Raw genomic sequence first — 22,485 nt, 5'->3', positions numbered from 1 at the left:
TTACCGTGGCTGGTTGAGATACGGATCTGCATTCGAGTTTCCCTTGGCCCCCCCATATCCTGAAAGGTTCCCAGAAACATTTGCGACCATCCTAGTCAACCAGGAGGCACTTCGTGTTAATGTGCTGGAATTTGCCTCAGTGTTTTCCTCAAACATGCTCCTTTCCTCTTCCGCTAGGAGTCTCTCAAGTCGTCTTTTTACCATATAGGCCCTGACAGCTTCAACGCCTTCATCTACAATCTCCTTTGGAGGCTCTACAAGAGGATTCTGCTCTACATATAGCTTCGTCTGATTGTCAGCCATCCAAATGTATCAGGCAGTTCATGATTTGATTGTTGCTAAGATCAAGCTCTTTGACATTGGATGGATCATCAATAGTCCGAGGAAGTTCCTTCAGGTCACTGAAATTACTGCTGAGATTGAGAATCTCAACGTTTGTCAGTCTCCCAATTGACGGAGTTAGGCTATGGAGCTCATTAGAGTGTGCATCCAGAAAGCGCAAGGACTTCATTTCACCAATGGAACTTGGGAAATGATGGAGTTTGTTAAGTGGAACAGAAAGACTTCTTAGATTCGCTAACTCATATCCAATGTTATTTGGCAAGTAAGATAGTTTGTTAAAGCCTGCATTCAGTTCTGCCAGTGACCTGCAAACAGGATAAAAATCAGTAATTCAATTCTCAGACAAGTTGGGTTGACTAGATTGTTTACGGAGCTCAATTACCAGCAATGACAAATGCTATCAGGCAATGCGGTAAGCTTGTTTCCAGAGACATCAAAGATTTTCAACTTGAACAGCAAGCCAATTGAATCTGGAAGAGCCTCCAAAGTCCAAAAGGTTCGAAGACAGATCAAGCGCCTCTAGACTTTCTAATCCAGCAATAGAATCAGGAATTGCCTGTTTCCACAACGCAAGAATACCATATGAGAAGCCAAATGCTTTTCATCAACAAAGACTAAACTGATCAAACTAATAAATTCTGAACAACACAACAATAAAACATTAATATTCCAGAACAAATTGGACCAGATTGTCAACCTTAGCATCCATTTTTAACAGAAACTCCTAGGCATCAGGGAAAGGAAAAAAAAACGTGAGCCTGAAATGAAGGGAACCAAGAACAGAGATATTAAAATCCTGACCATGTTGCCAGAGTAGCCATGCTGAAAACAGTCGAACAAGACCACCAAATCAACTGTATCAATGAGAATCTCAGTACACTTTTTACGAGAGTGAATATGTGTTGCATATGAATGTATTTTGCAATTGACCATGATTTGAAAACAGTGAGTTTATGAGAAACAAAAAAAGGTTATATTTTCTAAACCATGAAACAGAAGGAGATAGTTGAATAGGGATTCAGGACAAACTTAATCATAAGGGAGAAAGGGAAATTAACGAGCTTAAAGAGAAAACTCAAATGAAACCTTAGCCAGCTTCATTACAAATCATTGATGCCAAAAGTACGATCATTATACAATTGATTCTACTTCTTGATTATACAATTGTGATTATCACATGATTCTACTTCTTGATTATACAATTGTGATTATCACAATTGTATAATCAAGAAGTAGAATCAATTGTATAATGATTAACAATTGTGATTATACAATTGTATCAAAGAAAAATTGCTATATTTTTTGTGGACACATTTTCAATTACCTTTTTAATCAAATCGCTATAATAATTTTTCTAAAAAAGTCCAGAAAAATGAAATCCAAACAAACTATTCGTGTTTTGGTTTGCTACAGGATGCTAATGGTAGGAGAAGCAAGGAAAAAAAAAAAAACTCAGCAAAGGAAGACCTTTCACTTACCAAAAAAAGAAAAAAACTCAGCAAAGGAATGTAAAAGGTTGGAAAATGGCATACTAAGCGAACACTAACATGTTGCAATCATATGCTCTTACTTTCTGATTTTCATGAGGTTTTCCTTCTCTTGCAATTGATTATCTTCCCATGCGCGCGGTTTTAGTCTCTAAAATTTCTTATGAGCAGTTGAATTAGCTACTTATGAAAATCACAAAGATAATCTCTAAAAAGCGTTGAAGATTTTAAATTAATCATGGTAAGTTAAATCACTTTTTGGAGAGTGTTTACTATATAAGCTAGCTTCTATATTTCTTCACTTCTATCCGTGGAAACACTTGGATTAAACCACTTTCTGGCCAGTGCTTATTATAGAAGCTGGTTTCTATATTTCTTCACTTGTATCCATGGAAACACCTAGATTTATTCGTAGTAGATTAAGCCAATGCATCACAAGTTTTACACCTAGGGTCTGTTTGTTTGGAAGGAAAATATTTTCCAGAAAATGTTTTTCAGATTTTCTATTGTTTGGTTGGCTTATCGCTTTGGTAAAATTTTTCCTACCCGAAAATATTTTACATCAGATAGTGTAAAATGACTTCCCATATAAATGAGCCGAAGTTATTTTCCATGTCCGCCTCGTAAGTCGTAAGACTATCTATTCAAGCTCCCCCACCAGCCTTAAGATTCAGAACAAAACCCACCACTTGTGCAATAGCTCACTAAAGATTTGTAGTCTCCATCTCCTCCCAAACATCGGAAAAAACATGGAGAAGGTAATTATTTTCCTCGATAAAATTTTTCATGGAAGACATTTTCTGTTGAAAATATTTTACATTGAATCAAACGGACCGTTAGTCATAATCAAAATCAGTTTGGCAAAAAAAAAAAAAGAAAAAAAAAAAAAGACGAAGAAAAGTTTATATCATGAACATAGCAAAAGTACATGAGAAATTTAAACATGACAACATATGAAAGAATATCTTCATCATCAGGGCTTTACAGACTTTAGGATTGTACATATGGAGTAGGATTTCTGGGCTCTGTGGAAGCGTTGAATTCTACGTGTAATTACTTTCTGCCATATCATCAAAAAAATAATACAATTCTAAAATTTTTCTTGCTGGTTTAGGAATTTTTTGTCAGTTTAAGCTTCACAATTGACATAAGGAAATCCTTGTCTAATGACTTTGGCAATTGTTATTCCCCGCTCCATCTTTGACCTTAGGCAAGAGGCTACTCGCTCCAATTCTGGTTTCTATTAGACAGCAAGATACCACTGACCTTAACTCCCAATCTTTGCTCACTCTTTTTTGGCCACCGATCAAAACCTTCTTCGAGGTCTTTCTTAGGAACACTTGAATTAGCTACTTATGAAAGTCTTTCTTATGAGCAGTCGAATTAGCTAGCTTCTTTATTTCTTCACTTCTATCTGTGAAAACGCCTATAGTTTTTATTTGCAAGCCAAAATACATTTATTCTTAGTAGACTAAGCCAATGCATCAGAAGCACTGAATCATAATCAAAATCAGTTTGGCAAAAAAAAAAAAAAAGAAGAAGAAGAAAGCAAAAGTACATAAGAAATCTAAACATGACAACATATGAAAGTGAATTTCTTCATCATCAGGGTGATAAACTACGTATAAAGTACATAAAAAATAAGAAAGCAAAAGTACATAAAAAATAAGAAGAAGAAAGCAAAAGTACATAAGAAATCTAAACATGACAACATATGAAAGTGAATTTCTTCATCATCAGGGTGATAAACTACGTATAAATCACGAGCACTTTCTGCAGTCCCTCAATCAAGTATAACCAAGGCTAAACAAAGCTTTTCACCGATCCGAGCCGCCCACAATTGCACAACTTGGCCAGCTTCAAGCCCATTGTTGCTCACAATATTTTTCCAGTCTCCATTCACTACGTACGAAATACTAGGCTTGCCTCTTTGCTTCGCCATCTTCCACTTTGATAAGGGCGCAGTTTTCACTGTACCCGATGGCTCGATCATATCTACAATTATACGATTGTGATGTTTCCCATCTGATATTTCAAGGAAAGCCTCTTCATAAGCTTTGAGAAAGCCATGCTTCATCTTGTTTACAGGAATGGTGATACGATTTTGTTGCTTGGCGACATCACTTACTGTGAGAGCCTTTTGTATCACCAAAATTACCTCATTGTTTTCATCAAATACTCTACCTTTTTCTCTGGCTCTCTCGCAAATTTGTTCCTTGACTTTCTCTGGCAAACCAGGTGCAGGATTTGGACCCTCATAAACATGTTTCTTGCTCTTAACACTCTTCGTCTTGAATCGCTGCTGATCAAAACCTTCCTCTTTTTTCTTGTTTGTTTTTCCAACGAAAATCCCATTACTAGTACCATTACAATTCTCCTTGTAATTCTTGACGCCTTTTCCCCGCTGGTAAAGTTCATCATCATCAGTTTCTTCATCGCTACTTTCCACATATTCCTTCGAGAACCCTTGTCTTATTGGAGCCCCATTCTTTTTACGAACAACTTTCCTGATCAACTCATTCTTGTTTCTGAATCCCTCTTCAAAACCCTCCGTCAAGATTCTTTCTGTTATCAAAATCCCATTACCAGTACCCTCCTTGCGCTTCTTGATGAATTTTTGGCCTTCATAGTGTTCATCATCATCGGATTCTTCATCCCTATTCTCCAGGGTTTTCACCACGACTCTCTCTCTTTTTGAAACCCTATTACTAGTACGCTCATACTCGATGGTTTTTTCCACTACTTGCGTATTGACTTTCACATTACCATCATAAACCACTGGTTTCTTCAACAATCTTTCTCTCCTCCAATTCTCGTCACGAAGGGGCGGCTGGCCATCATCAAAATCAGTACCATTGTTCAATTTCTCCTTGGGATATTCCTCAAAACGCCCCTCTGGAGTATTCCTTATGACACAGACGACGTCTCTGGGGGTTCTCTTACGTCTGCACATATATCTGATGTAGTCTGGGCGCTGCTCCGTCTCGGGCACTAGAGAATCTTGATGAAGCTTATCAGCGGCTGCTTTCTTTCTCTCTTCTTCATCTCGTTTGATTTTTTCTCCTGTTGCAAGTTTTGCTAAGCAGTCAATGAACAACATTGTTCGTGGTTGATCAAGATTGATCAAACAATGTAGAAACTTGAGTATAATCTTCTGAGTTTTGATGTTGGAAAAACAACGCATACTAATTCTCCTAGTCAGTTGTTATACGTTGTTATAATTGTACTGGGATTAGAAGACACTGGTTTTAGAAACTCTAGTGTTGTTATAGGATAGGAATTCCTAGCTTCTAAAAGTTGTCGGATTCTTATAAAAGATAGCTTTAAGGCATTAAAAAAAAAAAGGAAATTCGTTTTGCCAGTTTACCTTTTAGGAGTAGGATTCCCATAGTTTCTAAAAGTTTTCGGGTTCCCAAGGGAGATCGCTTTGAGGCATTAAAAAAGAAATCCAATTGTCAGTTTATAATTTTTTAGTTTTCGTTTTCTCAAAAATATATTGGCCGGTTTCCCAATTTTTTATATTTTTTGTACATAATAGTACAATTTTAGGAATTTCTGAAAAAAAAAAAATTGTTGTTGCCGGTTTAAAATTTTCTGTCTTCTTCAACGATTAGAATTGGCAATTGAATTAAGTTAGGACACTACTTTGTATTTGTGTGAAATATGAATTGGGAAAATAATAATACAAAAAGAAGGTTATTTTTTTCTAGCACATATGCTAGTGAAGCCAACTCACAACATCTGTGTTACAGGAAACCAAAAAGAGAAAAAAAAAATATTCATGGAGAGTTACGAAGGTAACTTGGTTAAAAAATTAAATGAATAATCAGGATAAGGCTGCCAAAGAATTTTCATAAAAAATGATATTTATAATTGCTGCAAATATTTGTCCCTCACAACATTTTGATGCACAATTTAGTCCACACTAATCAAGAGATAAAATAACACATCAACTTACATTTGTTCCAATGCTTAGAAAAAAAGTTATATTATTGGTCAAAAGCCTAATAAAAAACTTTCATTCCACCTTAATCATTAACTATTTTTTTTTTCCGCTACAGCTATTTTATATAAACTCTACTGTCCCACTTTGGATCATTAATTGCAAAAATTATAATGGCATATTCACACTAGCAGCACCAAAGAATGCTCGTCAACAACAATAATGATTGTATTATTTTGGATTGTTATTATCATCATTTCTTATTTTCAAGACACATAGATAGCAGAACTAACAAACTCACACTACCATTCTTGCTTCTCCGACCAAACATATATATAGTCTATAGCAAAACCAAGCAATGAAAGTAACTCCATTGAGAACAATTAAGCATTTCCCAACTGCTCTGCAGATATGCCGAGTTTGAGACATGCCATTCAGCTTATGTATCACTAAACTATTAAAAGCTTCTAAAGAGCAAGCGAAGCGTGGAACATCATGAATTCCTGACAAAAATTCATCAACATCTCCAATCAATAGAGTCATGTCTACAAAAGGGTAGTGTAACTGAACAGAATTTTGCAAAACCTGAGCGTATAAAACTAAAGAGGGGATCAGACAAGAAATCGCTTCATCAAATTAGTCCTTCAGCTAAAAGGAAAACAGGGCATGGACTTTTTACAGGACAGATGCAAGACGCAATCATCGTGGCTGATTGAGATATGGATCTGCATTCGAGTTACCAGCGGCACCCAGATACCCTGAAAGGTTCCCAGTAACATTTGAAACCATCCTAGTCAACCAGGAGGCACTTCGTGTTAATATGCTGGAATTTGCCTCGGTGTTTTCCTCAAACATGCTCCTTTGCTCTTCCGCTAGGAGTCTGTCAAGTCGTCTTTTAACCATATACGCCCTGACAGCTTCAACGCCTTCATCTACAATCTCCTTTGGAGGCTCTACAAGAGGATTCTGCTCTACATTTAGCTTCATCAGATTGTCAAGCCGTCCAAATGTATCAGGCAGTTCATGGATCTGATTGTTGCTAAGATCAAGCTCTTTGAGACTGGATAGATCACCAATAGTCTGAGGAAGTTCCTTCAGGTCACTGAAATTACTGCTGAGATTGAGAATCTCGAGGTTTGTCAGTCTCCCAATTGACGGCGTTAGGCCTTGGAGCTCATTAAAGTGTGCATCCAGAAAGCACAAGGACTTCATTTCACCAATAGAACTTGGGAAATGGCGGAGTTTGTTGAGTGGAACAGAAAGTCTTCTTAGATTCACTAGTTCATACCCAATGTTAGTTGGCAAGTAAGACAGTTTGTTAAACCCTGCATTCAGTTCCACCAATGACCTGCAAACAAGGTGAAAAATCAGTAACTCAATTCTCAGATAAGTTGGGTTGACTAGATGGTTTTTTGCCAACTTAATTACCGGCAACGACAAATGCTATCAGGCAATGCAGTAAGCTTATTTCCAGAGACATCCAAGATTTTCAACTTGAACAGCAAGCCAATTGAATCTGGAAGAGCCTCCAAAAGGTTTGAAGACACATTAAGCTCCTCAAGACTTTCTAATCCAGCAATAGAATCAGGAATTGCCTGTTTCCATAATGCAAGAAGACCGTGTGAGAAGCCAAATGCTTTTCAATACAATATTAGCCAACAACAAAACCTAAACTGACCAAACTAATAATTTCTGAACAACACAAGCATAAAACATATATTCTCGCCCAACCTAATTATCAACCTTAGCATTCAATTTTAACAGAATCTCCTTGGCATCAGTGAAAGAAAAAATGTGAGATAGAAATAAAGAGAACCAAGAACAGATATACAAAAATCCTGACAATGTTAACAGAGTAGCCATACTGAGAATATCGAACAAAACCACCATATCAACTGTATCAGCATCAGAGTAAACAAGTCCACAGATTGACCTCAAAAGTTAACCTTAGAATAATGCCGAAAAAGAAGGACGCGGAAGAAATGATGAGTACCTCAGTGAACTTGTTACCAAAGTGAACATGTCCTGCATATAAATGTATTTTACAATTGACCATGATTGAAAACAGTGAGGCTTAGGAGGAAAAAAAAAAAGGTTTTGCAACCATAAATAGAAGGAGATCGTTGAATAGGCTATCAGGACAAGCTTAATCAGAAAGGAGAAAGGGAGATTAACTAGCTTAAAGAGAAAACTCAAATGAAACCTCAGCCAGCTTCATCAAAACTCATTGATGCCAACAAGTTCAATCATTATACAATTGATTTTACTCTTTGCTCACCATTCATCTTTATCTGGCCTACACTTTTACAGATAGTGCATTTTCTACCTTTGTTGCCATAAATGAGGCGACACGGGACTGCAAACAAAGGCGACAAGAGAAATGAAGAACCTATGTGTCTTAATTTATAACAGACAGCAGATGGATGCATTTTAAAGCGGATCACCTAAAGTCTATAATCAATTATTGAGCGTCTATCACATATCAGAAACCAGAAAATTATGGGAACACTTATAGCAAATGGAAGAGAGTTAGCATCTGTTGGAACAGAAATTTCAACGACTAAAGATTAATAAAAAAATGATCAATTGCAGAATGAGAAAGATTTGACAATGAAAGACCCATGTCATCCCCTTGATTTTTAGGACATTCATAATCAATTGATACAGATCGGAAAGCCTTTAGACCACCCAGCAGTGATATTAGCAAATTTTCCTGAGGTTCCTTTTCAAGGAGTACCTACAACAAGTAGAGTCAAATACTAGGGATTATATCATTCATATCCAAAGCCTGACAGAATCCAGTAGCAACTACGCAATGAGGGTGACTCGTATAATTCTCATTCATGTACTAAGAGATCTTCTAGTCTTCATTCACAAAAAGTTTTTTAAAAAAAAAAGTACATCTCTTACTAGGTCCAAACACACCTTATCCATAGCAAAACTCTCAAATTACTTCCATCAGTTTCCCAATCCAATAAAGTCACATAACCAGCTGCTAGTACAAATCAAAAGATGGATGCATAATCACATCAACCAACATTCACAACTAAACACAATCTTATAATTACGTTAAGTTCCAAAGCACAATTAGCGAAAGATTTTTCAATTTTCTTTTGGGAGTGAGATTACCTCAAGTTGATTATTGGACAAATCAAGTACAACCAGTGATTTAATCCTCCCAAATGCCTCCGGCAGGAACTTCAGCCTTTTGCCAGATAAATTCACCCTCTCAACAGGTTCATTCCCTTCAGCCGCCTTCAAAATCGTCACCACGTCTTCATTCAATTCCTCCTCAACGACCTCCTCCTTCTCCTCTATATCAGCCACATCACCACCAGCCACGGCAGCGTCATAAATCTTCTGCAACCTCTCCTCCGCCTCAGTCAACAGCTTCTCATACGCCTCATGCATCTCATCCAACGACAAAACCGACTTATAAATCTGCTTCTCCCTCTCCAACGCCTTCCTTTCCTCAACATCCTTCGGCGACTCCTCCCCCCGTGGCGAAAGCGCAATCTCCTCCAACTGCATGGCCAAATTCATCTCAATCTCCGCCAGCTTGGCCTTCGCCGTATCCACCGACTCATGATCCGGCCGCTCGCCTAGAGCTTGAAGCATCGAATGAGTCTGCGCGACGCCGGAAACCGCCAATCGCATCTCGGAAATGAGTTTAGGGTCAGTCAAGTGAGGCATTTGTTCCGTCAGCTCGAAATACGGCTTCTGTGAAGCCTCCGAAGCCGGCAGCGGCGGAGCTGGTTGTTCCACATCATACTTGTCGTCGCCGGCGGTGGATGTTGCCGTGGCGCGTTTCACACTGGGGAATTTCTCCATAACCTAAGAGAGAATTGGGAAATTCTTAGGGTTTGGATCCATTATCGTATAATCAGCGGCCAATACAAGTTAAAACATGGATGCATAATCACATCAACCAACATTCGGGATTACAAGAAGTCCCAAAAAACAATTAGCCAAAGCATTTTTGTCACTTCAACTTCTCTTGATTCAACGGAAACCACAATTGTTGACTTTTGGAACAACTTCTTGTCTTGTATTCACATGATGGACAAGACCTTCTTTTGTCTTGTAAATAGAAAAGTAAAAGAAATGTTAAAGCGAACCTCTTACTCTCTTGACTGTTATTAGTGTAGTAGAAGAAGTAGAACAACTTTCTCTCATGCTTTCTTTCTAGTTTCTAGTTTAGGCTTATTCTTCATCTCTTGAAGAGCTTTGTGAAGAATTCTTGGTGTAATCTTAACATTTGGATGGCAACGAAGATGATGAAACTTGAAGATTTTGTGTCTTCATTTTGAATAAGCATTTCCTTCATCCCTACTTTTTTTATTGTTGGAATCTGGTTTGGTTACATTAAAGACTTGAGCTTTATTATTCTATCTATTATGTCTAACTAAATCTGTTTTATTCTAGGGATAGATGAAGTTGTGCTTAACTATGGTTAAATGTGGCTGATTGTTTCTATATATTGTATTTGCTAGTTCACCTGTTTTGGCTTTAACACTTGTGAATGTTTGATCATCATTTGCAAGTTATGATAGTTGTTAATTTATGAAAGTAGTTGACAATGTTGGAAAAGAAATAGGTCAAACTTAAGTAGTAGACACACGAAATTAGTGATACATTTAAGTGAATGTTCTTGACATTTCTTGTGTTTGATTTGGTCTTCACTTATGATTGCACCACGAAAGTTGAGAGATAAAAATGTTGGCTATATTTGATTCATTGGCAAAAGCGAGTTCCGATTGCTGAGTGAAATATATCCTTAGCAATACAAGAATATTAGTGATAATTAGCTAGTTCATCCATAGTTAATACATTTCATGGACTCTATAACCTAGGACATTTGCATTTACTTGAACTAATTCAAATTTATTAATTTGATTTTGTATTTTACATTATTATCATTTGAGTTATTCAAGCATTCTTGAGAGTTTAGATAATAGATAGAGTTAAACCCTTATTAGTTGGTAGTGATTCTCATAGGAACAGTCCTAATTTCTCAATATTACAAGCACCAACTTGTATGCTTGCAGTGAACGAAGTTTAGATATAAAATTTAGAGGTAGGTTAGAACCCCATCAATTACCTAGGAAATATAAGCCAGAAAGGCAAGAGTTTTAGGCGTTGTTCTAGTTTGTTTTAAGTTTTGCAAAATCTGATTATAAAAAGTGATTATAAAGAATAATCAAAATGAACAAAAGCTCTCATTAGGTGATTATAGATTTTGGGCTTGTTCTTGATTGATTATATCAACCGATTATAGATTCTGATTTTGGATAATCAATTTTTGTAATGTTCTTGTTTGCTTTTGTGTTCAGATTATAAATTTTTAATAATAAAAAAGCTATTTACATCAACTAACTGCCTATTAAATAAACATTTTTAGTAGTCAATTACTGTTGGGTTGTCAAACTAGCAAAAATAAAATTCCTACTGTAAAAATATATAATTTGAATATAGTGGTGAGTAGAGTTGTATCTATAGGAATTGGGTGATTTATTTTCTTAGAGAAACAATAAGTAAAATGGGGGACTGGTAGGAAATTAATCTAACTAATCAAATTAAATAAAGACAAAAATACAAAATTAAATAAAGACAAATTAATAAAAGACATCACTAATCAAAGGTCTAATCTCTACTTTGGTTCACTTTACTCATCATCGATGCAAAGGTAAAATTTATTTATTTATAAATAAATTGGTTATGGTTGTCAACAAGCTCTGACAACCTATCTTTCCTTATTGTTTCGATAATCACAACAAATTCTGTGATTATTTCCCTTACTAATTAAGCAACCCTAAACAAACTTTTAGAATTCAACCTATTGACAACATTAATAATTAAAGAAGCTGCCAATTCCAACCAATAAACACACAAGTTCGGTTCATTTAAACTAGATTATTTATTCCCATGATATATATTCAAAATTTGCTATTACAATCAAATTATATCACTCGCCACAAAAACTTAAACTATGAAACAATTATTGATTTGGTATTTTAGATGGCAATAAATTATTCTAATAAATAAATAGTGGCCAGTTATTTAATCGTATAAAACAATCATGTTACTAACAAACAGAAAATATATAAATATTTATAAATAAATGAAACAAACAAATCAAATTAGATCTCACAGTATTTGTCGAACCAAAGATTTGATTATCCTCTAACTAGAACAAGAAACTAACTCTCCTCATGGTAGATTCATAGCCAAAGAAAAGCTAGAGTTTATTGTTAAGTGAAAGTGATGAAAAGGAAGTCCCGTCAAGCACAACTAATGTGACTAATATATGATAGTACCTACGGTTTCCTTCTTTTAAAAAGGATAAGAATCCTTTTACTAATATGATTCTAATAAATATTAAAACTAATAAAAAGGGAAACTAAATATATCATCTCTAAACTAATAGTATCCAACTTCAAAAGGGAAATAAAATCTCTTCCTAGTTGATCAGTAGAAAAAAATGAAGCAGGGCCCCCTTTAACTCTAGCAACATCCAGACTTTTTAGCAAATTAAAATGTGGTCGTGCGTTATAGAAGAATGTCTTCTGGTAATTCAACCTTTAATGCACTTTTTCTTTCAAAAGTCCTATAAACATTGTCAAACACCAAATATGAGTAGAATTTAATATTTAACACCACATTTTACCATAATTAAGGGGAAATATGTATAAATAAAATGCACAATTAACTCCCTAACAATTACATCAATCACAGCAAAATTTCTAATGAAATTCTCAAGATACCCGAATTTTTAGTCAAATGGCATTAGTAACAATAGTTTCAGTCATTGGCGCAATTTCTTTAACCACGCCTATTATATTTTTGCATTAAAAACCCATTTCCATGTCAAGTTCAAAAATCAAACTATGTTTTTCCAAGAAAATAAAAAATAAAAAATAATAATTTCAAATCCACCTCTAAGCATTATTTTTTAACAAAGGCACCTATTCTGAAATCATGAGTAAAAGTCAAATAAAGAAGCTTATCTCGAAACAAGAATAAAAGTTTAATATGATGTTCTAAATAAAAGATCATATAGTCTAGCCAAACATATTGCACACCAAATTATATATTTGAATAAAATATCATTGCAGGAAAAAGTGGAATGGAAAAGTGTGGTAGCGACTCAAAATAAGCCAAAACGAGAAAAAAAAAAAAAAAGGAGTACGCAAGGGTCTTTCCTCAAATACTTTTTTTTTAAAATTTTTTTTCCTATTCTTAGTAGTTAGAAATCAATTGTTTCCTCTTAATTTGGTTTCATTTTTTCTTTGACCAAATTAAGGGATAATCCAATAAATAGTTAGTTATTCAAGCATTAAATTGCATTCTTGTGAAAATATAAGGTTATTTTTTGTAATTTGAACGATTGTCATGGAAGGAAAATGTAGGTTCAGTAGATGGTAATTTTATAACTTAGAGTAGTTGGCCACCAAAAGAATTTTAGATCTCTACCTACATTCCAAATATCCAGGCTTCCTTGAAAATTTCACCAATAAGTATGTAGACACCTGTTTGCACCGGTGGTGATTTAGTCTCTTCCGAATTTTCCTTTGACCTCTTTAAATCCCCTCCTCCCCTAGTATAGAGAGTAGGAGTAGATGTCAAAAAAGAAAGAAAGATGGTAGTGTTCCCCCTTTACCCGGTATAGAGTAGGAATCCATCACTTCTAGAGGCTATAGATCATGTATAGCTCTCATAGTATGGTTAGTTGAGGTAGTGAATGTACAGCTCTTACAGACATCTGGTATAGCGAGCCGATTGTTTCTGCTAGGAAGTATTCCTTCCTCTATTCAATAAAAATAGTTACTTTCTACCTAAAAAAAAAAGCGTAAACTTGACGATAACTTTTAGCATAGACTTGGAGAACGAAAACTTCAATTTTATTCCTTTTTACAACTTAAGTGAGACTTCTTTTTTTTTTTTTTTTCTACTTTGGTAGGAATGAAATCAGTGTGGCTGGCCTTACATGGATAAATCTCAACATGGAAAGTTGATGAATATTATTATCACTGGACATTAAATTTTGAGAAGACTAGTGAGATATGCTCTTGAATTAAAAGCAGGACTAGTGTTTCTTTGGGTGTCATTTCTGAACTTCACATTTCTTTTTAGAGTAGCCTCTCGGAGCATAGAAAAGGTACAACATTGCTTTCCTTTCTGATTGACTACGTATCTAATTCAATTCTCTTTATTTCTTTCCCTTACGTTTTCTTTTCTGCTAAAGGTTGATGTACTAACTGATGTAAACTTAACTTGCATTTTAGTGGTCATTCTTCTGTAAAACAAAGATAGGGATATGCTTTAGGATAGAAAGCTATACAGAGATCTTCAGAGGTGAACTGGTGTTTCATTTATTTAATTTTTTTTCAAAAAAGAAGAGAAAAAATTCAAAATGAAAACTTATATTTTTTGTTAGTGATTCAAAGTCGATGCAATTCATTTCAAGTTCAATTTTGTTTTCTACTCTGTATATGCATTACCTATTCAAGTTAGTTGTGGGATAACATTATATGATATAACACAAAATTGCTTAGTTGAAAAAATCATGTGATTTTACAAGTAACACTCATCGTAAATAGTTGATGGTAAAACCATACATCCACAGCTTGGGGGTGGGGGGTCAGGGTTGGGTTTGAGGGCAGGGATCTTAAAAGACATACAAAAATGGAAAGAAAATTGAAATCTTTGGAAAATTCGGTACAAGTCAGGGTGACTTTTGGACGATTACACAATTAATGTCCAATTAATATGCATTAATTAGTTGAAGGCAAATTTGTTCTTATTATGATATTTACTATTTAACGCAGTCATCATAATCTTCCATCTCTTGGCGCTGTACAATTATTTGCACCTCATCAATATATTTTTGTATTCATTTTATTTATTCTTTGAGCAAATTTGTATTTATTTTCACCTACGAAAGGTACGAGGCAATGCGATTTAAGTAATTTCTTAGAAAAACACAGAGTCCAAATTAATGTTACCAACTGCATCTATAGTTTGTATACTAATATTGACAGGTGTCGAGCCTGTGCAATAATAAATACCTACTCGAGAAAAAAATAAATTTTCTGTGTATAGTAGTGAGTAGGGTCGAATCCACAGGGACTGGAAAAAATTCGATTCTTTTCAAGTTCGGGACACAGGGGATTTTTATCAGAAATAAACTAAAAATAATTAAACAATTTAACTAAAAATAATTAAATAATTTAACCAAAAATAATTAATTAATTAATACAATTGTAAATAGTAATTAAATAAATGATAAATAAATTCTAGCCAAGGATACAACTACGCAGACACAGTCCATTCATCCGATCATTGATGCAAAGAAGGTTCACTTAATTTTATTAACAGGTTAGTTATAGTCGCCGATAAACTCTAACGACCAGCTTTTCCTTAATTTATTGATAACCAAGGTACGACCGTTGATTACCCCTAACCAGGAAATACTCCTAGGTACGACCGTAGGAATTAATTTCCTAATTGCATTAAAAACTAGAAAAGCCTAACCCAAATTAATAACACGCTACGAGGGTTATTTAAATCAGATTGCATGTTCCCCTAGTATGTGAAAATACTAGTTGTCACTAATATTAACCAACTAAACAATTACGGATTTAATTGATTAATTTGACAAGAGATTAATAAGTCAAATTGCACATCGGGCCCTTGATATCCAATTAACAAAATAATCCCACGGAAATTAAAATAGAAAACATGCAAATATTAACAAATTAAGGAACACGTAAAATTAATTGGATCTCACAGATATTTGGGACTGCGTCTTCGCGTTGATCCTTGACTAGAGGAGAAGATTAGCCACGCCTCATAAGAAAATTCCCACGCAATTTAATTGAATTCGAAGACATAAATAACTCTTGCTAGTAACTGAAAATGAAAATTTGATTCTCCGTAATCTAATGAAATAGAACTAGTTTCATGAAAGAAACTAGTCTAAAGGAAGAGACGGAAGAAAAATACAAAACAAACCAACTGAAGAGATCTTCACACCACCCAAAACATGAAAGAACAAAATCCTATTTTATGACTAAAACTACCTATCTTCCTCTCCGTAGAGAGAAACTAATCTAATGTCTTATGAAGCACTCGTCTCGTGCCTTTTCCTTATTTTATTTTAGCACTAGTTTTCTAAGAGAACTAGTGACGTAGGAAGCAAATTGGAAAAGCTCAATCATCAAAGCCAACACCTTGACTAATGAGTATATCTCCCACAATAAGAACAAACTTTCTACGTGGTCCCCGCTTTGATTTCTTATTGCTAGTGGATTTCATCATATCAATTCAATTCTTCATCAGCAATTCCGTTGGTTTGCACAATTTGGGCTGATTGTGGAAAGCTTTTAGAAGCTTTCACGTGTGGAGAAATCTTCTCAAGAAGGTCCCCTTTTAGCACTTTTCTGCTCCACTTTCTGAAATTATATCCAAATACCAAATATAAATATATATTGACAATTAAAACAATATTTGGCAAGGATAAAGAGGAAAATTAACGATAAAATTACTAACAATTAATACCCTATCAATTCCCCCACACTTAAATCATGCTTGTCCTCAAGCATGGAAACACTAAACTCAACAATGGCTAACTCTCATTTCATTTACTGCCAAGCTACGCTTATCCCAAAATCAAGTTTTAGTGGCTAAGTGTCAAGACATATTTCTCCCGGTTAGCTCCTGAAATCATAGACTCGTCCAATTCATGGCTAACTCGTCTAAGAAATCAAAATATTAAACTAGCAAAAGTTAGCAATTGGGTCAACTGAAAATCAAAATCTCAACATTGAAGAACAAGGATCGGCAGGCCAACATGGTCATAACCTTGCTTATTATTTTCTTCTCTCTTTTTTTTATTTAATAATTAATTTTTTTTTCAATAAATGCTCAGTCCCAAGCTATTCAAGTCTTTTGACGTGAACTCTGACATTTTTAGATCAAAGAGCCCAGTTACTCAACTTTTCACAGCTTCAGGACTAACTACTCATAGATATCGCCACTTTTTGACGCGAAAGTCGACACTTGTGGTGAAGACTCCCGGTTACTGGGTGACGGCACTAGCGGAGTAGAGTCATTTATTAATCACAATTAAAGCACCAAAATACCAGATAATTAAAGATCATGGCCCACGTCATCTCCTAATATGGAGAACTAAGATCAACAATTGCCCAATCCACACAACAATTGCTAATAAAATATTTATATTGCCTAAACAAGTTAACCACAATTTGCACCAAGTCATTAAACTCATGATATTCACCAAGATAACATGCCTTTACTTGCCACTTAAACTAAATTCATAAAATAAATCATAACCAGCAATAGACGAGTGAGATGTCATATTTATTCATCAAGACAACAGTAAGATAAGCAGCAAATTAAAGAAATACCAGTCAAATCCAAATCTCCCCCCACACTAAAAGCACGCATTGCCCTCAATGTGACAATTAAACAGTAAAAATAAGAAGAAGGGCAATGAAACTCCCCTGAAATCGTCAAGACATCGGTGGATTAGGCGGTAATTGTGGTTCAACACCCACATGGTGCATAAATGCTGCCAAATTCTCTGAAGTTGTTGCCAGTCATCAGCCCCTGGGGTTGATCTGAGTCTCACCATTTTCTCCAAATATCACTCCAATCAACAATAGACAACCATTTCCAACAAATTGTAATAACAATTGTAATAAATATTGGGGCCTCTCGCTTAGTTAATTTAAACAACAAAATGCACACTTCAATAACCCACAAGTTATACAAATACCCCAACACTTATAGTAAATGCAATCAATAAGCACTTGTGGTTCCAAACTTAGCCAAATGCAAAAACAATGCACCTCAAAATCACCCCAATCAACATAATAATTGAAATGAAAAAGACAAAAGACTCTCACACAAGGCAACTACTTCAATAAGCAAATTTAAGTGTTAAAGGCACCTCCCAATTAAACCAACAATCGCAAGAAATTACCCACAATTAGACACAAATTACAGCAAATTAGACACAATTGGACCAAAATCGTAACAAGTGTCTCCAATTGGATAGTCAATCGCTTAAGATTAAGAAATTGGAGGCAAACTACCACAACCAGTACCATTGGTGGACTTATAGGGAAGAATTAAATCAAACGGCCAACCAAAGCACTGATAAATCCAACAACACCAAGCAAAGCAGAAATAAAAAAAAAAAAATTCAAAATGGTAACCAATTTGCCAAGAAACCCCTAAATTGCAGTTGAGGCCCCAAACAACTCACAAGTGAAAAATCCAGCACCTCCTGCGATTATTCAGCAAGAAACCCAGGAAAAAGAGGGTTGTAGGAGGTTGACGCGAGCTGGTGGCGGGCTGGCAGTTGCTCGGGTAGGTGGAGGTCGCGCAAGGAGAGCTGGTGGATGGCGCGGCTGGTCGCGTGGGTGGAGAGAGCTGAGACAGCGGCGGCTGCATGCAGAGGTGGACGCTGGGTTGTGGTGGGCTTCAGGAGGAGCTTGAGGGCGGCGGTTATGGCTGGGTGATGGAGGTCAGGTGAGCTGAGTTGGAGATTGGTGAGGTCAAGGAGGAGAGGGAGGCGGCCTGGACAACCACACAATGGTCGCGCGCTGGGCGCTCTGGAGCTGGCGGCGAAGTGATAGAGAGAGACGTTGGCGGCAGTCTGTGGCTCGCGGCAGAGAAGGAGGATTGTGGTGGTAGAGAACCAAGCTGAGAGAGAGAAGAGGAGGCGAGCTGCTGGTGGTGACTCGCGCAAGTGGAGGCCGCGCAAGGAGAAGAGAGCGAGGCGGAGTGCGTGAGGAAGAAGAAGGAATCGGGGAAGAAGAAGAAAGAAAAAGGAAAGAAAGGAAAGAAAGAAAAGAAAAAGAAAGAAAGAAAGAAAAAGAAGAAAAGAGAAAAAGAAGGGGAAAAAAATAGTTTTTGATCTTACATTTTTTTTTTTTCAAATTCAGAAATTGAATTGTTGATAAACTAAACTGCATATTAAGAAGGAAAGTAATTGTATTTTGTTTTTGTTTTTGTTTGTTTTTTTTTTATTTTGATTTTTGATTTTTGATTTTTTTTTTTTTTTTTAGTTCGTCAAACATGGCGTGGGCATGCCAAGATTAGAAAACATTCTCTGACTTGAGAATCAGTTTTTGAACATTAACGCGTGCCCTCTCCGCGCGGGCACGCCAAGATTCCACTTCGTAATGTTGAGATTTTACCAACATGGCGTGGGCATGCCATGTTTTAGAAACATCCTCTGACCTTGAAGTTGGAACTTGTGAGATTAATGCGTGCCCTCTTCGCACGGGCACGCCATGATCACCTGTCCTGATCATAGTAGAGAAAATATCAAATTTAAGCAATACCCAGATGAGAAACGACATATTTAACGAATCGCACAACAAAAACCAACAAAATCAAAAATTGGGTTGCCTCCCAAAAGCGCCTTTCTTTAACGTCTTTGGCTAGACGGAGTCCAGAATTTGCTTAAACTAAGCAAATCGGGTCTTCCAGTTGCATCATCTCCACCCGTTCAATTGGAAATCCTTCATAATACGGCTTGAGACGGTGACCATTCACCACAAATTTCTTCTCCGTTTTCAAACTTTGGATCTCTACTGCACCATAATGAAAGACATTAGTCACAACAAAAGGGCCAATCCAACGAGAACGTAATTTACCTGGAAATAGTTTCAATTTGGAGTGGTATAGTAAAACTTTTTGCCCACAGACGAATGTCTTCCTAGAGATCTGTTGGTCATGAAAGATCTGATTCTTCTCCTTATAGATCACTGCATTCTCGTATGCTTCATTTCGAATTTCTTCCAACTCTAGTAATTGTAACTTTCTTTGAATTCCGCCTTCCTCGATATCCATGTTGCATTGTTTGACCGCCCAAAATGCTCTATGCTCAAACTCGACCGGGAGATGACATGGCTTTCCAAATACCAATCGGTAAGGGGACATGCCAATGGGTGTCTTGTATGCTGTCCTATATGCCCATAGTGCATCATCTAGTCTCACACTCCAATCCTTCCTATCGGGTCGGACCATCTTTTCTAGAATTGATTTGATCTCTCGGTTCGATGTTTCCGCCTGACCATTTGTCTGAGGATGGTATGATGTAGAGACTTTGTGCAAGACACCATATCTCCTAAAAATTGCAGCGATCTTTTTGTTGCAGAAATGAGTACCCCGATCACTTACAATTGCTCGCGGCATCCCAAAGCGAACAAAAATATTAGACTTAACGAATTCTGCAACCACTTTGGAATCATTAGTGCGGGTGGCCTTTGCTTCTACCCATTTCGAAACATAATTTACAGCAAGCAATATATACAAAAAACCAAAGGAAGAAGGAAAAGGACCCATAAAATCAATGCCCCAAACGTCAAAAATTTCAACAAAAATCATTGGGGTTTGAGTCATTTGATCCCTACGAGAGATATTACCCACTCTTTGACACTTATCACATGACTTACAAAATGAGTAGGCATCCTTGAATAGAGTTGGCCAATAGAATCCACTCTCTAGCACCTTACGAGCCGTTCTCTTCGGTCCAAAGTGACCTCCACATGCAAAAGAGTGACAATAGGCTAGAATAGATTGAAATTCAACTTCACTTACACATCTACGGATGATTTGATCAGCACCCCGCTTCCAGAGGTAAGGATCATCCCAAATGTAGAACTTTGCATCGCTCCTCAACTTGTCTCTCTTTGCCTTAGGCCATCCTGTAGGAAATTTGTCAGTGACTAGAAAATTAACAATATCTGCATACCAAGGCAAAGATGAGTTAATAGAAAATAAATGCTCCTCGGGGAATGCTTCTCTCAATGGGATGTCATCTTCGACGACTTGTACTCGACTCAAGTGATCTGCTACCAGATTCTCCGCCCCTTTCTTATCTCGGATCTCCAGGTTGAACTCCTGTAGCAACAATATCCACCGTATCAATCGCGGTTTTGCCTCTTTTTTGGTCAACAGATACCGCAAAGCTGCATGATCAGAAAAAATAATAACTTTAGCACCAAGTAAATAAGACCGAAATTTTTCTAAGGCAAAAACAACTGCTAAAAGCTCCTTTTCGGTGGTTGAATAGTTCAATTGAGCTCCGTTCAAGGCTCGAGATGCGTAGTAAATAGCATGAGCTGCTTTTCCTACTCTTTGACCCAATACCGCACCAACTGCATAGTCACTGGCGTCGCACATGATCTCGAATGGGAGGTTCCAGTCAGGGTTGTTAAAATCGCGATCCGGATCGTAGGATCGTACGATCCTACGATCCGGAATGGCAAAATCGATCCGAATCGCCATAGAATCGCAAATCCTTTGACTCTATAAAGGATCGACGTAGGATCGGTAGGATCGCATAGAATCGTACGATTCTACGATCCTACTTCGATCCTACAAAATTTTGCTATTTCGTGAAATACAAGGTTCATTTTGCAAGTAAAAATCAACATTTGGGGTAGGCTTGTAATTTATCAGGAAATTGCAGGCCTTAGTTGCAAATGTTTTAACAAATTTTGCCTCAAAGTCAAAAGTTCCGTCAAAAGGAAAAAGCTTCGGGTCTTCTACTTTTCTTCATATTCTCCTCAGTCCTCAAGCAGACCTTTTTCATTTCTCTTCTCTCACCGCTGCCCAAATCAAATCCCTAAATCAAATCCCTAATTTGCACCATCAAACCACCTCAAGCTTCGGCTACAACAACTCTTACCAAGACCAAGTACTAACAAGTAACAAGACAAATCGCTGCAGCTTCTACCAAGAACCCACAAGCTATAGCCGACAGCTTCAAGCTCCAGGCTCCAGCAGCCATTGCTTCGGTAAGAATATCAAGCTACGAAATCCTCTGTTGCCGCCGGATTTTGGCCGTTTCAAGCTTCAAAGCTTGAAGCTCCAGCACCCATTCTTCTCCAATTTTTGTGCTGCCAGCCTGCCACCACACTGAAGCTCAAGCACCAGCACTTCAATTAAAGTCATATGTGAGTCTGGTTATTTTCTTGCTTGAAAATTGATACTTCGGCAGATGGTGATTGATAAAGTTGTGATTTGTATTTGGTTTTCTTGATATTTGAACATATATTGCTTTTGATTGAATTGAGTTGAAGTTGAAGGGAATTATTGACGGGTCCATTAGGATTTGTGAAAATTTGGTTTTCTTGCTTGAAAATTATTGATGGTTCTGAAGCACCAGCACTTTGTCTTAGGATTTGTGCTCTCAGAATCATTAACATTTAACGGGTCCATTAGGTATACTCTTTTTTGCCTTCTCCATAGGAAGCTCTGATAATCGAGACTCTGCTACCACATAAATCTTCCCATTGAACTTGTTAAAGAAATCAAAATTAGGAGTATTATTATTTTGTAATAATGAATTAATGAGAACTCATAAAATTATTTAATATAACATTGTTTAAATCTTCCCATTTTATCATGCATTTTGCAGCAGTTGGACGGTTGATTTTTCAATTGTTATCTTTACAGTAAAACATGTCCGTTGATAATTTTTCTTTCTGTTACATGACTCCTTAATAATATGTTTTCACAGGATTGTTTTTTTGTTCTACTCTAGTCCTGGTTATTCCTTTGACTAAGCTATAATGCTATATTAAGTTGGTAATAAGGCTGCATTTCTTGTACTGAGCTGGTCTAACTTATTTTCTGAATGCTAGCTTTATTTTCTTTGGCAGTGCTTAA

The 22,485-nt window shown here is 36.4% G+C and overlaps 1 protein-coding gene and 1 pseudogene across 1 annotated transcript; both read right to left on the bottom strand.

Annotated features, from left to right (window-relative positions):
• LOC113780555 lies at positions 1 to 1,051 on the bottom strand (annotated as a pseudogene).
• A 5,080-nt stretch (positions 1,052 to 6,131) lies between these two features.
• Positions 6,132 to 9,696, bottom strand: LOC113781685 (plant intracellular Ras-group-related LRR protein 9-like). Its single transcript, XM_027327656.1, has 3 exons — positions 8,902 to 9,696; positions 7,201 to 7,367; positions 6,132 to 7,120 (listed from the first exon to the last, which is right to left on the bottom strand). The coding sequence occupies exons 1-3, from the start codon at positions 9,601 to 9,603 to the stop codon at positions 6,472 to 6,474; spliced, it is 1,518 nt and encodes a 505-aa protein (XP_027183457.1). The 5' UTR covers positions 9,604 to 9,696; the 3' UTR covers positions 6,132 to 6,471.
• Positions 9,697 to 22,485: the final 12,789 nt, after the last annotated feature.

This window comes from Coffea eugenioides, chromosome 8, assembly GCF_003713205.1.
Source record: "Coffea eugenioides isolate CCC68of chromosome 8, Ceug_1.0, whole genome shotgun sequence".
Lineage (NCBI taxonomy): Eukaryota > Viridiplantae > Streptophyta > Magnoliopsida > Gentianales > Rubiaceae > Coffea > Coffea eugenioides.
This window is presented reverse-complemented; position numbering and strand designations above follow the sequence as displayed.

Excerpts from the sequence above, each read along its gene's own strand:
- LOC113781685 (XM_027327656.1), bottom strand. The coding sequence starts at position 9,603 with ATGGAGAAATTCCCCAGTGTGAAACGCGCCACGGCAACATCCACCGCC. Across the intron at positions 7,368-8,901 it reads TGTCCAATAATCAACTTGAG|GCAATTCCTGATTCTATTGC; the intron begins GTAATCTCACTC and ends TTATGGAAACAG. Across the intron at positions 7,121-7,200 it reads GATAGCATTTGTCGTTGCCG|GTCATTGGTGGAACTGAATG; the intron begins GTAATTAAGTTG and ends CCTTGTTTGCAG.